The sequence below is a fragment of the Alosa alosa genome, chromosome 9 (assembly GCF_017589495.1).
Source record: "Alosa alosa isolate M-15738 ecotype Scorff River chromosome 9, AALO_Geno_1.1, whole genome shotgun sequence".
NCBI lineage: Eukaryota > Metazoa > Chordata > Actinopteri > Clupeiformes > Clupeidae > Alosa > Alosa alosa.
The window spans coordinates 13,012,046-13,028,175 of NC_063197.1; the positions used below are offsets into that span (position 1 = coordinate 13,012,046).

Sequence of the window (16,130 nt, forward strand, 5' to 3'; positions counted from 1 at the left end):
GTGTGTGTGAAACTGTTCACTGACTGGACGACACAACAAGGCAGGGATGCTCACCTGATTGTAATCAACCTAACAAGGCCTGTGTATAAATTAGCTGGCGTCCACACCTCAAAGGACTAAGCAAAATGGCTTCGTTTGGAGATGAAACGATTGAAAGTTACCTCTATTCATCTTACAATCCATACTCGTATAGATGTCCGAAACCAAAGACCTGGCGGAACAAGAGTTATTTTGCCTTCGGAGACGCGGAGACCTACTTTGACAACGACCATCGTGCACAATTGAAGTCGATCTTGGCACAAATCAACCCCAATCTGACGCCGCGACTTCGAAGGCCTAACACCAAAGATATTGCCGTGCAGGTCAACCCCAAAACCGACGTATCGGTGCAGTGTTCCTTGGGCCCGCGGACCCTCAGTCGAAACCGAAATGTTTTGCGAAAAGGGGGTCGGGAAGTTCAGCTTCCGTTGCGCACCGGAGGCGCTGTGGTTCGTTACCCGCGCACCCTCGCCGTTTATTCCCCGATTACTTCCAGACGACTCTCATCTCTCCTCTCAGACGTCAAGGGAGAAAAGCGGGGACTTAACCTCTCGGGTGGCGATGAACTCGACACCACTTTGAAAAGTGAGGGCTCCGAATGTGAGACTGAGGCCGCAGAGAAGGCGGCCAAAGAAAAGCCTAGTCCAGAGAAGGACGGAAACGAAGAAAAAGACCATTCAAATATTACCGATGATCAGAAAGACGAGACTCAAAGTGGAAAACAAGGCGATTCCAACGTCAAAGGACGCGTGAGATTTCAGGTTAGACTGAACTTTTTTCAAAAACTGCTTTAAATCATATCAAACGTTGACCGTTGAGTTTAAACAGTGTTTTCTTACTGGGTTTGTAGTGATCGGGGCCCAAGGATTTTCGGCCTGAACTGTTAATTTTAAGTGTAGGTGTTTCATTTTAACATAACCGGCACAAGTAGGCCTAGGCCTAATGGTCGACATTTCCTTTTTCCGTTTCTTTATAGTTCTTGGAGCAAAAGTATGGCTATTACCACTGCAAGGAGTGCAACCTGCGCTGGGAGAGCGCATATGTGTGGTGTGTACAGGGAACCAACAAGGTGGGCAGGGCCTTCAACATTTTTATTTTATTTACCCATTTCTTTAAGCCTATCTAATCAATTGGCACCAACTTTCCCCCTTTTGACAGGTATACTTCAAACAGTTTTGCAGAACTTGTAAGAAGGCATTCAATCCGTACCGTGTTGAGGACATAACATGCCAGGTAAGACTTTCAGACGAAATGCCCAATGGAGAAGGTGGACTTAAAAAAAAATTAACTTGCAGGTGTCCATGTTTGTCCCTTACATGTGTACGGTCCTCCCTTTCAGATCTGCAACAAGGCGAGGTGCGTATGCCCAGTGACACCGCGTCACGTGGACCCCAAACGACCTCACCGTCAGGATCTTTGCGGGAGGTGCAAGGGCAAGAGACTGTCCTGTGACAGCACGTTCAGCTTCAAGTACATCATTTAGCTGCCCGTTGGCAGTCCGACTTTCACGCACAGGACTATCACTGACGGCCGGAGCAAAGGCGCTTGCTCTGAACAGCACTGTTTTTGTTTGTATCAGTAATGGTTGGTTACCCTGTTTTTGTTTTGTTGACAAATGTTAATGAATGCTTATAATAAAATGGCAATCAGCAGCACGTCGTCTCTGCCTACGCTATTTACACTTTGCAGTCTGGTCAAGCTGGTAGTGAACCCGCAGCTCAACCTGCAGCTCTTTCTGTTAGCTACGAACTCTACACTAACCTCCCAGTTTTAATGGTATGCTGTCTCCACACAGTTGGCTTGCTGAATTGTAAGTTTACGTGTCAGTGAGCATGTAGCTTTAAGCTTTTCTTTTTAAAAGAAGCCTTTGATATTGCGAGCAGGGATACAGCGCTATTCTTGCCTTCAGGAGAACAATGAAAACTCGACATATATTTTGGACAGATTTCTCTGGCATCTAAAACAACCTCATTTGTCATTCACTTTAAAATGGCAGTAGGCCTAGTAGCCTACTCCTCAGACTTGAGCAAATGGATAAAACCAGGCAGGGCTGCAATCAGCTCCACTGTACGCGTTTCAGGGGGAATTATATTCATACAGTTGTGTGGATAAGACTTGCATTAAGGAGACGTGTGACTGCCACACTCGCATCTCGGTAGACATTTGTGGTCCTTGTCCTTTTCATTTGGACTGTGACCGCAAATGCAGTGCATATGGAAAGTGTTCAGTGACTCACTTTTTCCCTACTTTATGTTTCAGCAGACTCTTAAAATGGATTCAATTGATTTTTTCATCAATCTACACACACAATACTCCAACAACCCACAAAAAGCTAGTGCTTGGAGTGTAAATGTATAAAAAAAACAACACTGAAATCTTCCATTTTAAGTGTCATAACAAAAAGTGTGAATACTTATCATTGAGCTCTGGTGCATCCTACTTCTATGAATGGTCCTTGAGATGCTTCTACAACTTGATTGGAGTCCATCTCATGAATTCACTGCACATTATTAGGAGAGGCACACATCTCTTTATATTAGGGGTTTGCACGGTGTGTCATCAGATCTGGACGTCGCCATTTTGGAGATAGCCTACTCGCCTCATTAGAAAGCATTAGGCACTGAAGTAAATCCCAAACATTCTCAAGGAAAATGGTTAATTATTGCCGTGTTTTAGGTTGTACCAATAGGTCCGACTGAGAAAAACATCTGGCGTAGGTATCGACTTCCAAAAGTTATTAAAAAACCAGGGAGAGAGGAGAATAATGTCAGAAGTTATCAGAGGAAGGGGGGCGCTTGTGGTTGAACTTGGTACTTCGTCTCCCTCACCCAACTCATATGGATCTGCGCTGCCAGTAAACCGTAATTTCGGCAACTGGCTCCCATGTTAACTGGCTGCGTTGATGACGTTTCATGATTGATTGATGACGAGTCTTTGCCAGATGTGGCCGCTTGCAGATTTGTCACTTTCTGATATACATGTAGGCCTACTAGAGACGCACACAAATATGCATGACATGTTTAAAAGTCAAAATTGTATGTAGTACTACATGCACTGGACCATGAACATGCAACCCAAAAAACAAACACCTAAATAGCATAAATTAACTCCACATGGGCATTGAACCACGAATAATTAATTGACTTTGCTTGGTAATCAGACGTCTATCCACTTGCGCCACGAACCAGCTGACGGCACTCACAGAAATTGACTTCAGTTGTATGATTAAAAGAAGTCAGCTAACGTTATTATAAATGTAACAAGTTAACATAGCTGTTCATGTTATCTGGCTACCATGTTATCGGTACCGTTGCCCAAGCCATTTAGTAGGCCTTCAAAGTATCATGGTTAAGTTTTACAAACGTTTCACTGAGGTTAGGCTGTGGCCGCCCCTACCTGAAGTGTCTGTAGAGCCACATGAACGTCAGCAAATAAATCAAATAAAAATGTGTTGCCTAATTGTGTATCCTTTTGTCCAGCCTATTCTTTTAAGAATTCAGTTCATGAAACACAGGCATTGAAACGCACACTGCAATGGGCAGGAGAAGTCTATAACGTGTTCATATTTTACACAAAATTTGCGCACAGGGAGAGTCAAAACTCTTAGGCTTATAGGCTATTAACGTTAATGTTACTGACATGTAAACATGGGTTTGATGTTTTTTTTTATACTTTATTTCCTAATTCTCGCGTTGGGTGCTGCTCGTGTGGCGCAACAGGTTAATGCCTATACATTGCTTTTTCACGCAGTCGTCATGGGTTCAGTCCTCCCAATCACACGTTTTTTTTTTTTTTTATTTATTTATTTTTAGACCAGCAACGCTTCCTCAATTTGGGGTTACAGATACTAGGTGGCCACAGAGAGCATGACCAGCAGTCAGTGAAATGTTTGAAAACTTAACCATGGTACTTTGAAGACCTACTGGCTTGGGCAACTGCTGTAGCAAGACAACACCATCAGCCGTGTTAACTTGCTACAATCATTACCTGACTTCTAATTGTATAGAGTAAGTCAAGTAAATTGCACTATGACCTATGAGTTGGTTCGTGGCTCAAGTACGTAGATGAATGGTTATCATTTAAGAGGTTTCATTTAGGAAGCAGGTTCGATACCCACGTGGAGTTATTATTAGGCTGTTTTGGTATTTATTTTTTTGGTGGCATATTTATGGTCCAGTGCATGTAGCGTACTACAGACAATTTTGACATTTAAATAGGTCATGCATAGTTGTATTTCGTCTCCAGTTTCCAGCAGAAAGTGACAAATCTGCAAGCGGCCACATCTGTCAAAGAAACGTCACCAACACAGCCAGTTAACATGGGTGCCAGTTGCCATGTAACACCGGCGTTCCATACATTGTCCCTTACTTATCTACAAATCACTCCAAACACTAGCTTTTTTGTGGGGTGTTGGAGTATTGTGTGTAGATTGATGAGAAAAAAATAAATAATTGAATCCATTTTAAGATGAGTCTGAAACATAAAATGTGGAAAAAGCAAAGCGCTGTAAATACTCAATGCATGCACTGCACTTATTAATGCTTATATTAATACAAATAAATGAAATACTAGCTTAAAAAGGTACCCTGTTTACACTGTAAATTAAAAGATGAATAATGCATCATCTCTGTAGAACATTGAAATTCTAAGTTAATACTGAACTCATGTGTGCTGCTAGATATGTTGGTTTCCCCATGCTAAACAAAAGGAAAACATATTTTCACAGGTGGTAGAGATTCCTTGAATAAGTCAATCTCTGATACACCTGTGTGAAACTCCTTTGCACAATTCTTCAATCAGCAACCATTCATCATCCATGAGACGCCATGTCTGTTCTCTGTTGCTATTTGCAAGTAAGGATCTCAAGCACTTTTAGAGAAAGTACTTTATTTGGTTTAATTATTTGGTGAAAAAAACATTACAAAAGGTGTTTACTGAAGGTCTATTTAGATGAAAAATGACAATTGTAGTTCAGTGAAATCTGTCTTGTCTAGGTGTTCAATTTGTAGGTCTAGGTCTTACATTTCAATGACAGTTACATCTTGGGAGGAATGTCAATACAATTATTTTTTATTCAGTCCATTTGGTCCTTCTCCTTTTTCTGGTATCAGAAAAAACTGAAAAGTCACAGTGATTGAAATCACAGTGATTTGACGACAGGATGTGTAGTTTGAAGGGAAAATGAGCTTTAGCTGCATGTTTTAAGTGTTTTGAGAGAGTAACAGTCTTTTGCAAAGAAAATGTGTCATTTTGGTCAGAGTGCTTTTGTTCAGACATGGGCGTCAACTGTTTAGAAAACGTGAGTTCAGAGTTGACACAAGCATCAAAGCGATCAAGAAAACCTACCCCCACCCAATGGTGCCCTCTACATACTAACTAAACTAAATACTGATATGATGCTAGTTTGATAGGCCTACTGAACGGAACTCTGGTTCCGCGTGAGATTGATGTAAGGTCAATCCCGATTAGATTCTGGCATCAGGTGTGTATGTGTGTGTAAAAGAGCTGGAGACTGGGAAAGTGCATATGATCAGATTTTTATTTATCCAGATGAGGAAAGGCTGGTAAAGAGTGAGATGACAAAAAAAAAAAAACTCAATAAAATAAAACACAAAAATCAACAGAAAAACTAAAGAAAACAGAAGAAAAGGAATAATGCACCTCTAAATAAAAAGTATACTTTTCCAGGTAAATAATATATCCATATATTCATTAAATAATTAAGAACAGCATTCAAAAATGTACCAGACAAGCAACAGAAGAGATTGATGTGAGGAATGAATACAGTGATCATCTTGTTATATCTTTTCCTTAAATGTGCCATGACGACAATTTTTTTCCCTCTCTCTCAAGACATTGCTTAATGTCCTGCAGTTCGGCAAGCAAGCCCAGTGCCTTTCAGAAGCACAGCAGAGCCACCATGGCCAGTTTCCCCCTCAGGGCATAGGGCTAGAACACACCATCAGTGCAACCCTGAGCCGGACAGGGGTTTGGGGGCAGGGGGTATTGGGTTAAGACAGAGCAAACATGGACGAACAAGAGCCCAAGCTTTCTTCAGCACAGGTTTTTCAGAACAACCTGTCTAAGGGGAAAGCAAGCCGGCATGGAGAATCACAGTGGAGTTAAGGAATGCACGTGGCAAGACTGGGCTGGGCAATGGCCGTCCAAACATCGAGATGGAGCTACGACCTCAAGTGTCTCTTCTCGACTACTAAGCAGTGGAGTTAGGTGTCGGTTCCCGGCGACGACCTTTGCACTCTGACCTCTGTCAGTGCCCTCTCTGTGGATGACCACTCGCCCAGGCCAAGGCCAGTTCTTTTGGGGAGAAAAGTTTCAGTTGCCAACATAGTAGAATGGTAAAGAGGATTTGTTAGTGATTGTTATATCTGGTCTCTTATTCAATTCTTGCGTATTTGTTTTATTTTTTAATTTTTTTGCGTTAGCTTCATACTCTATTCTGCTTTAACAGTGCATTACACAAATGTACAAGGGAAAAAATACTGCTTTTACACTATACAATTTTTTCTAAAATATATACAGAGTAAAATAAGTTATTGATATTTCCATAATGAGTTGCAGCCAGTTTTAGCACTTACTCTATGTGTGTGGTTGTGTGTGCGCGCGCACATTTCAATCGGTGTATGTGTATGTGCATGTGTGTGTGTTTATATGTAAATATGCCTTTAGGAACAAAACCTGTATCGCCAACACAAGCACATGTGTCTGTGCGATAACACAAACAAAATCTCTCTCTCTCTCTCTCACACACACACACACAGGCACACGTAGACACACACATCCGTGCACACACACGGATATCTATGGTTTCTAAAGGCAGCTACTTATTTGGTAACAGGGTAAGAGTTTCTTTTTCGTTGCTGTTGTTAGAGCGACTAAGCAAAGGCTTGGTGTTTCCCAGACTCTGGGGGATGCGGGGGAGGGGTGGTCCGTAAAGTGAACAGATAAATTTCTCTTTATACAGCACCCTGAGGGCGAGAGCCGCCCTTTCCCCCAGCTTACAATTACACATTAAATATCCCTAATGTTTACATCCTAAGATGTTAGCTCTAATAAAAAATACATTTCTCCAAAAATATGTCTTGCAGTGCTTTCTCTTTCAAGCATGCATTTGAAACCTTGTTTTTATTTATTCGTATATATATTTTTCCTTTTCGTTTCTTAATATTATGTTTGATTATGAGTTCAATGTGACGGGGATTCCTGCTTGCACCACTTCTTCTTCTCAAGGAAGGCTGCTCACAGGTCATTCTGCAAAAGGAGAAGCATTTCCAGTTCAGCATCATCTGCCTCTGGCCTTCCGTACACCACCTCCCGTCACCATCTCACGAGTAGTTATTGCAGCAGAATGTTTTTTAAAATTTTTTTTTTTTTTAACTTCTTCCAAGCGAGGTCGGCTTATTTTTCGGGTGGAGAAAAATAAGAGAGGAGAGAGAGAGAGAGAGAGAGAGAGAGAGAGAGAGAGAGGAAGAAGAATGGGAAGAGCGACACTTGCGCATTTTCTACATGAGCGAGTTGAGTTCATCCCCCTCACATCCTTTTAGCCCTTTAAAATGACGTCTCCAGTCTCCACCCATGGGACCCCCCCTCCCCATCCACCCCTCCTCCTCTCAGACGCTTACTCCCTCCTTGCTCTTCCCCACAACCCCCCCCCCCACCTTCAGGTTGCCAAGTGCAGGTGTGCAGAGAGTAGGGGGGGGGGTTGGTGGGATGGAGAGGACCCTGGAGGTGGAGGTGGGGGTGGGGCGAGGCAGCAGTCCCCTACGTTCAGTCCGTGCTACGCCGCAGCGTCCCGTGCCGCGCCGCCCCGCCTCACAGGCCAGTGCTGAGCACCGTTGTGTGAGTCTCCAAGGGGTCCTCGATCTGAGTCTCTGGCAGGGGGCTGGATATGGGGGGTCTGAGGTTGGATCCCTGTGTCCCTCTGGACGCGGGTCGGGTCCTGGTCCTGGGGTTGGGTCTGCACCTGCGTGTGGGGGGGGCCGAGCGCCGGGCACGTGTGGGCCTGGCGCAGCGCCTCGCGGATCTGCAGGTTGAGCTCCATGAGGCGGCCGCTGGCCTGCGACAGGTCCCGGCTGGGGCCCACCACCGCCAGGCAGCCTGTCTGGCCCAGCGTCTGGTGCCGGAAGTAGATGTGCAGCAGCGTCTGGACCGCGTCGTCCTTCTCGCTGCCAAAGATGTCGTTGGGCCACAGAGCCCTGAGGACAGGAACAAAAGGAAAGAGACAGAGAGAGGGATGGAGAGAGAGAGAGAGGGAGAGAGAGAGAGAAAGAAAAAAAGAGAAGGAGGGAGAAAGAGACAGAGAGAGGACGATGACTCATGATCTGACAGCAATTATAAACTCCAAATCCACTTTCATTCCAAGACCTTGAGACACTGACCAGTGTGGCCACACACTTTTGGGTCACTGATGTAGTCGCCAGCACACAAGGGCGACAGCAATAGACTTTGGATTTAATGTCTACTGAATCAAAGCCGTAATGTTAGTTAATTAACCATAAGTAGATTTTTACTAATGGTCAGCAGTTATGGTGTGAAAGGTCTCACTTATGTATGCTATCCAGGGCTCTGCACCAAACCTAATGCTTTGTTGAGTTTGGGAGCAGGTGTGTGTGTGTTCGTTAGACTCACTTGAAGGCTTTGACGTGTGTGTGGTGTGTGTTCTGTGTGTGGTCTGTGCGTGTGTGTGTGTGTGTGTGTGTGTGCGTGTGTGTGTATGTATGTATGTGTGTGTGTTAGTGAGACTCACCTGAAGACTTTGACCTGTGTGTAGTCTATGTGTGGTGTTTGTGTTAGTTAGTGAGACTCACCTGAAGGCTTTGACCTGCGTGTGGTCTGTGTGTGTGTGTGTGTGTGTGTGTGTGTATGTATGTATGTATGTATGTATGTGTGTGTTAGTGAGACTCACCTGAAGACTTTGACCTGTGTGTAGTCTATGTGTGGTGTTTGTGTTTGTGTGTGTTAGTGAGACTCACCTGAAGGCTTTGACCTGCGTGTGGTCTGTGTGTGTGTGTGTGTGTGTGTGTGTGTGTGTGTGTTAGTGAGACTCACCTGAAGGCTTTGACCTGTGTGAGGGCCTGGCTGAAGTGGCGTGCCCGCAGGCTCTCGATGAGCGCGTGGATGGCCGTCTCTGTGCTGCTGTGCACCGCCTCCCCCACGCCCACCTCCTCCTGTCCGTCACGCGCCAACTCCGCCTCCTTCAGACAGCCCTCCAGCAGGGCCAGCTCGTCAGACATGTTGATCACCTGAGAGAGATAAAGAGAGGGAGAGAGAGAGAGATAAAGAGAGGGAGAGAGAGAGAGAGATAGAGAGAAAAAGAAAGAAGGGAGCACATCCAGGTCAGCATGCAGTAATACCCACACACAGCAATCATTTCAGTAAGAGCAGGCAGTTCAGCTACACACATGCACACACTCCACATTTCCATAGGGCATGCCTGCAGCCTGGCACAGAGGCTGGCCCTGACCAGAGCAAATAAGGAAACTCAGTTAGCATTGATCAGTGATTAGCTGGAATAGCTGGTCCTGCCCCTACATGCGAGAAATGACTGGCTTTGATTCAGTGCAGCCAATCCCATTAGACTCCCACTAACTGCGCAACCCGCCGGGCTACCCAAGAAAGATGGTGTGTGTGTGTGTGTGTGTGTGTGTGTGTGTGTGTGTGTGTGTGTGTGTGTGTGTGTGTGTGTGTGCGCGCATCTTGTGCAATGCTAACTAATCAAAGATGGGAACAGACAGATACATGGTGCTGCATGTGGGAGTGTGTATGAACCACAAATCGAATTGGATTCCACTGTATCGGTGCATCTGCATGGAGATCAGGCTAATTTGGCAACCAGAGCGCTCCCAGTGATAACACCAGATTAAGATTACACCCCCCCCCATTTCCTCTTTTCATGTATGTGTCCCCCAAATGCAGAAAATACATGTTTGTGTCCCCCAAATGCAGAAAAAAAGAGCTCATCTTTTACCTGTGCGTGAGTGTTTATAGTGTGTCTGTGATCTAGTGTGTGTGTGTACATGACTGACTGCGAATGAATCAATCAGTGATGAATGTGGGTTTGTGAGTGTGTGTAAAGTGCATGCGTGATCATGTGTGTGTGTGTGTGTGTGTGAGAGTATTTAGAAAGCACGCATGTGATGAGAGTTTGTAAAGTGTGTGTGATCTGGCTTGTGTGAGTGTTGCGTGCATGTGTGTGTGTGTGTGTGTGTGTGTGTGTGGGTGGTGCGTGCGTGCGTGTGTATTAGCCTGCTCCATCAGAGGACCAGGGTGTAATTCAGACTGTCTGCCTGTCTCACTCACTTCCCTTCGACAACCTGAAGCCCAATTAAACACTGAGTCACCTCCACTTCCCTCTGAGGAACTATCAAAGAGCGTGCATGAGTGTGTGTATGTGTAGTGTACATGTGCATGTATGTGTGTGTGTGTGTGTGTGTGTGTGTGTATATATATGTGTGTATGTGTATGTAGGAGACATATAGGTAGACACACAAAGGATAAAAAATGCGCCAAAGCTGGTGTGTGTGTGTGTGTGTGTGTGTGTGTGTGTGTGTGTGTGTGTGTGTGTGTGTGTGTGTGCAGTGCTAGTGCTTGGTGCCTACCTCTGCCTCTCTCTTGATTGTGTCCACCCTGCTGATGAGCTTGCAGTAGGCCTGGAACAGCAGCAGGAGCTGGAAATGCAGCTTGTACAGCCGCCGGCAAAGCTCCAGCTCCTACAGACAGAGAGAGAAGGAGAGCGAGAAAGAGAGAAAAAAACAAAGAAAGAAAGAAAAAAAAAGATAGAAAAAAGAAAGAAGAAATAGAAGGACAGTAGGAAAGCAGGAGAAACAAAAACATCAGATGTTAGCAGGGGTCCAGCCCACGTGGCACACACAGTTACATGACTGGATGGATGGATGCCAGGGTTAGCGACGGCGGTGAAGAGATGAAAGGGTTATAGAGGAGCAGGGCGTCACGCCGTGCCACGTCACGTCACCCGCCGGACTTCTTGCTGGCCAAACAGGCCCCCCCCCTAGAGACCCTAGACCACCCCTAACAACTCGCACCCCAAATGTCCCTGGACGGCCAGTCAACTTGAGCACAGGCATCTAGCTAGCATTCCACTGCGCCTAGCTGTGCTTGGCTGGACTCTGCCCCACGTGCAGCCACTGGGTGGGGAGCGGGATGCCGCACGGCTCAGTCGCCTCAGAGGAGAGAGCGAAAAGAACAGACAGGGTGGAGGGGATGGAGGGATGTGCATGCATGCAGGGATAGATAGATGGATAGACAGATAGATGGATAGATAGATGGATGGAGGGTGGGAACCCTAATGTAAAAACCGCCAGGACCACTATCATTCCTTAAGCCCGTATGTGTCCAAACCCTGACCATGGGCACACCACCTCCACTGTGTGAATGTTACGCAGGAGCAGAGGCTGCTGGGAAGTTTCAGTGATGAGAGAGGAAAAACCCAGTTAAGGCGGAGGCGGAGGTCAAAGAGCATGATTTGTATGTGATGCATGCCCGTTAATGACTGGGCAGGGGTTGCTTTGGTTCAGGTTAAGACTGGAGTGGTCAACCCTGCTCTTAGGGAGGCACCCTCCTAAAGAGATTGGGTGGAGTCCTACATTCCTGTATACAGCTCTTTAATTTCCCTTTGGAAGAGAGGTTAAAAAGGCCTCCCAAAAACGTTCGCACAAATCATTCTAGATACAACTATTCTGTAGCTCCTTGTGCTATCAATTAATCAGCAAAGAACCTCTGAAGAACCATTTTTGTCAGAACAGTGCTCTTAGTAGAACCACAGTTCTACCACAGAGCCCTAAGAAAGAGCTCCCCAATTACAAAAATGGTTCCAGTGTGAACCTTTGAGGGCAATTCTAACACTCTAAATGAGAACATTAGAACAGTATTTTTTGTTTTGTAAATAGTTTGAAGTAACACATTTAATTCTAGTCATGAACACAGCAAGTCATTAAGGATCAGTGGGAGCAATATGTGCTTGACAAGAGCAATTCAAGTTTGCAGGATGGTGGCTCACAAAGAGCAGGGATGGGTCCCCCCCTTGGGAGGCTGTAGGGAGAGGGTGTGAAAGTTACGCGCTGCGATGGGTATGGATGGAGACGGCAGATCCGCGCGCGTGCATACTGCATACTCAACAGGGCTGCGTGCATGATGGCTGGAGGACATGCACATACATATGCCCGCACAAATGCTACGACATAGATGATCAGGTAATGCCAAGGAGGTGAAGTGGAGTGGATGGATGGAATGTTGTCAGTCTGTTGCCTCAGCAACATGAATGTTAGGGGAGGGGGGGTTGGGGAGATTCTAAAAACACAAGAGCCACTTACTGCTAATATTTCCATTTGCTAAGCAAGAGGGAGAGCAGGTCACAAACACATAAAAAGAACACAACACACACACACACACACACACACACAGAAAAAAAGGGAGGAGAGAAGAGCAAGAATTAGCGAGCATATCACATTGCAGCACTGCAACCATGACACCATGATACACTGGTCTCAGAATGAGGGATAGAGAGAGAGGTAGAGAGAAAGATAGAGATGGACAGGAAGAGAGAGAGAGAGAGAGCAAAAGCAAGAGAACAGTGATAACAGTATTCATCAGTTGATACTGTGTGACATCAGTGTGAGCATGCCCGAAACCCAGCCTGGTCGTGTCTGCGTGCAAGTTAGGCTCTGAGGAGTCATACTGGTGGTTGAAGCAGATATCTGCGTGTGTGTGTGTGTGTGTGTGTGTGTGTGTGTGTACCCTTCAGCAGTTCTGCATGAGCTCTGGCACCATTTCTAAGGTTATATTCAACATTTCAGAAACGCACAAGTTCAAACACATTCCGGTCAGTTTCAAACCCATGCTTGGCCCCAAAAAATGAAAAAACATTGGTTTTGAGAGAGGGAGAGAAAGAAAGAAAGAAAGAAAGAAAGAAAGATCGCCCAAATGGAACGTAGAGGAGAGGAGAGGAGAGGAGGGGAGAGGAGGGGGGATGAGCTGATACAGAGACGGGGGGGGAGGGAGGGGAGAGGTGGAATGGGAACGGAAACAAGAAAACGAGTACAGATGGCCTCAGTAACAGAAAGCCTGGAGGATATTGATAGTTTGTGTGTATGAATTGCACACTGCACTGTTTGACATATGCACACAAACAGACACACTTATACGCAATGTGTGTGTGTGTGCAAGTGTCTATATGTGTGTACGTGTCAGTGTGAGTGTGTATAAGTGTGTATTTTGTATTTGTCTGTGTGTCACTGTGTGCGTGTGTGTGTGTGTATGTGTGTGTGTGTGTGTGTATGTATGTGTGTGCATCCTGTTGGCTGTGCTGATGAAAGATTGACAGGATATGAATCTCAGAGGCTCATACATCATCAGTATACAGCTCCTCTGACAGGAGAGATAACAAGCCCGAGAGAGAGGGAGGGAGGGAGGGAGGGAGGGAAGAATAGATGAAGAAGACAAAGAGAGAAGAAAGGAAAAAATGGATGGAGAGAGGAACAGGGCAAGGGAGCAAGCAAATAAGAAAAAGACAAAAGACAAAAACGTTCAAAAAAAAAGAAGGACTGAAAAAGAGTAATAGACTAACTGTGAAATGGGAAATACAGAAGTGATTGATCAGCAACTGTGTGTGTGTGTGTGTGTGTGTGTGTGTGTGTGTGTGTGTGTGTGTGTGCACACTCTGGCTGGGCTCTCGATGGGAAATAACCCCAGCTGACCTCTATAGATGGAGGGGGCAGAAGGACTGTGGGTAATAGCGGACCCCTCATCAACCACTAGACACCCCTTGACCCCTGTGTGTGTAAATCCTGCTCCAGCAAAGGCAGGTAGAGTCCATCTCACAGACGGCAGATTCTTGAAAAGATTTATGGCCGTCTCTAAGTGTGTGTATAGGAGATAGTGTGTGTGTGTGTGTGTGTGTGTGTATGTGTGTGTGTGTGCATGTTTGATTGTATGACAGTCTTGTTTTTACCCCCCTATAACATGTCTATGCCCTGTTGACTGTGCTGAGACTGTTGGCTCCTGTGTGCAGTTATCTGGACCTTTGTGGTCTACAGCCTCACATGCACACAACCATGACGGCAAACGCTGCTTTCTCCACTTTTGTCATCTTCTCCACCACCACCACCTTTTCTCCATCGCAACTCTGAACTGATACTGACTGGCCTACTTCCCTCACCATCTCTCTTACAGAAGGGGTATTCTGTCGGAACAGATTTAAGTATGTGTGTGTGTGTGTGTGTGTTATCAGACAGGGAGAGCGAGAGAGAGAGGCAGCGGCGTGGTGTGTCAGGTGAGAAGGCTGTGTGTAGTTAGATGGACCTGGGTTCTATCCAGGTGACAGCAGCTAGAGCCAACCACACAATGCAGACTAAACAGGTAACAACTACACATTACATCAGCATTTGAATTTGTGTGTGTGTGTGTGTGTGTGTGTGTGTAGAGTCCTTACCTGAGCCTGTGTGTTGGGCCGATGGCTGCTGTCTTTATCACCAAAAGTCTTCCTGCAGTTGTCCAACCACTGAGTGGAAAGAAGGAGAGAGAGAGATTAGAGAGCAGTACTTGTGTAGAAGCAGGAACGAATATGGCTTGTGTGTGTGTGTGTGTGTGTGTGTGTGTGTGTGTGTGTGTGTGTGTGTGTGTGTGTGTTTGTTTATCTAAAAGGAGACTGTTTGTTTAGAAATAGGGATGAACCTGGTTCATGTGTATGTGTGAGCATGTACATACTGTATATGTGCATATGAAAATACTTGTACATAGTCTACACGGGTGTGTATGTGTATGCACTCACGCTAGCATGTATGTTCAAATACTGTGTGTGTGTGTGTGTGTACAGTATGCATATGCAAGCACCTTGTGTGGTTGTGCGTGTGCAAGCACTGCCTGAGTGTGTTGGGGTGTGTGTGTGTGCGGTTGAATTTAATAGCGAGCGTTACTTAGCTTAATTAAACAGCACTTGAGATCCGTGAGAGGGAGACAGAAATTTGAGAGAGAGAGAGAGAGAGAGAGAGAGAGAGGGAGAGAGAGGGGCGCCTTTTGCCGTCTTTTGTGTCTGAAAGCGAGGTGAAAATTTACCGGCCTGCTGATCTGTTCACATGATGCGGCATTTTGGGGAGCCAGGAGGCAGGATCAGCTATAGTAAATTAAATTGTGACGTGCAACAGGGGGTGTGTAGAGTGATGGGTAGGCCGTAGTCGTAGGCCTTATGTGCGTAGGCTTTTAGATAGCCTACAGCAGGTGTGTGATTTCAAAAACCATGGCGGGAGAACCGACTGCACTTTGGTTAGCTTGCATTTGCTTTGCTGTTGTTGTTAGAATGTTAAATTCTTGCGATAGATGTCTTGAGACAATAAAACGTAATTTGGAAGGGAAATTGAAGAGAAGAGTTGCCCCTTGCCTTGGCCGTATAATGTACTGTGCGTACAATTTATTCATGAAATCGTTCAATATTACAACAATAAAAATAGCTTGTGTACTGTCTTAATTGAAACATGCTTCGCGCACAAATGATAGCCTAGGGCAAAGAGAATGGACATCTCAACATAAGGATACATTAGAAGATGAAGATTAGTGTAAACTTTGTCACCGCGACGTGATAAGCAGTTCTTAAAAACACAAACGTTCCATTCAGTCATAAATCATTCAAGCGTAGGGCCTAGTGCTTTCGTCATGAAAAGAAAACAGCAGCTTAATATTTTTCAGGTGTTTAACAGTAGGCCCTAGGCACTGTTAGCAGTTATGCGAAGGCAGTGAGATTATTAGGCATTGCATCATGTCACTCAACATCGTAGTTTCGGGTTAATAAGATTCAGTTAATCGAGCCTATGGATCGTCTCAAAGTTTGGGACAACCAAACAGCAGTGTAGGCAAAGCAAATCCTAATTGTTAGGTTACCATAGCTGTCTTTTCTCTAGGCCTGGGCCTATCGAATCGCGACATAAGCACATTGGTTTTTTTTCTTTTTCTTTCTTGTTCGTGTTGGGTAGTGAAGCGATAATGCATTTAAAGCAGTACATCATGTGAGCCAGAGCCGATATGACCAGAACAGCTCTGTAAAGGTATTTCTGTCCCACCCAAAT

General features: G+C 45.3%; 2 protein-coding genes across 2 annotated transcripts in view; one reads left to right on the forward strand and one right to left on the reverse strand.

The window, feature by feature from the left end:
- The first annotated feature begins 105 nt into the window (after positions 1-105).
- On the forward strand, positions 106-1,694 carry zar1 (zygote arrest 1). Its single transcript, XM_048252507.1, has 4 exons — positions 106-800; positions 1,016-1,108; positions 1,198-1,272; positions 1,379-1,694. Exons 1-4 carry the CDS (start codon positions 126-128, stop codon positions 1,520-1,522), a joined length of 987 nt encoding a protein of 328 aa, XP_048108464.1. The 5' UTR covers positions 106-125; the 3' UTR covers positions 1,523-1,694.
- Positions 1,695-5,693: 3,999 nt separating this feature from the next.
- fryl (furry homolog, like) overlaps positions 5,694-16,130 on the reverse strand; it is an 88,743-nt gene continuing 78,306 nt past the window's right edge. The window contains 5 exon segments of the mRNA XM_048252285.1: positions 5,694-8,252; positions 9,106-9,299; positions 10,656-10,766; positions 12,387-12,404; positions 14,504-14,572. Of these exon segments, the coding sequence (XP_048108242.1) occupies positions 7,835-8,252; positions 9,106-9,299; positions 10,656-10,766; positions 12,387-12,404; positions 14,504-14,572 (810 nt within the window). The 3' untranslated portion in view covers positions 5,694-7,834.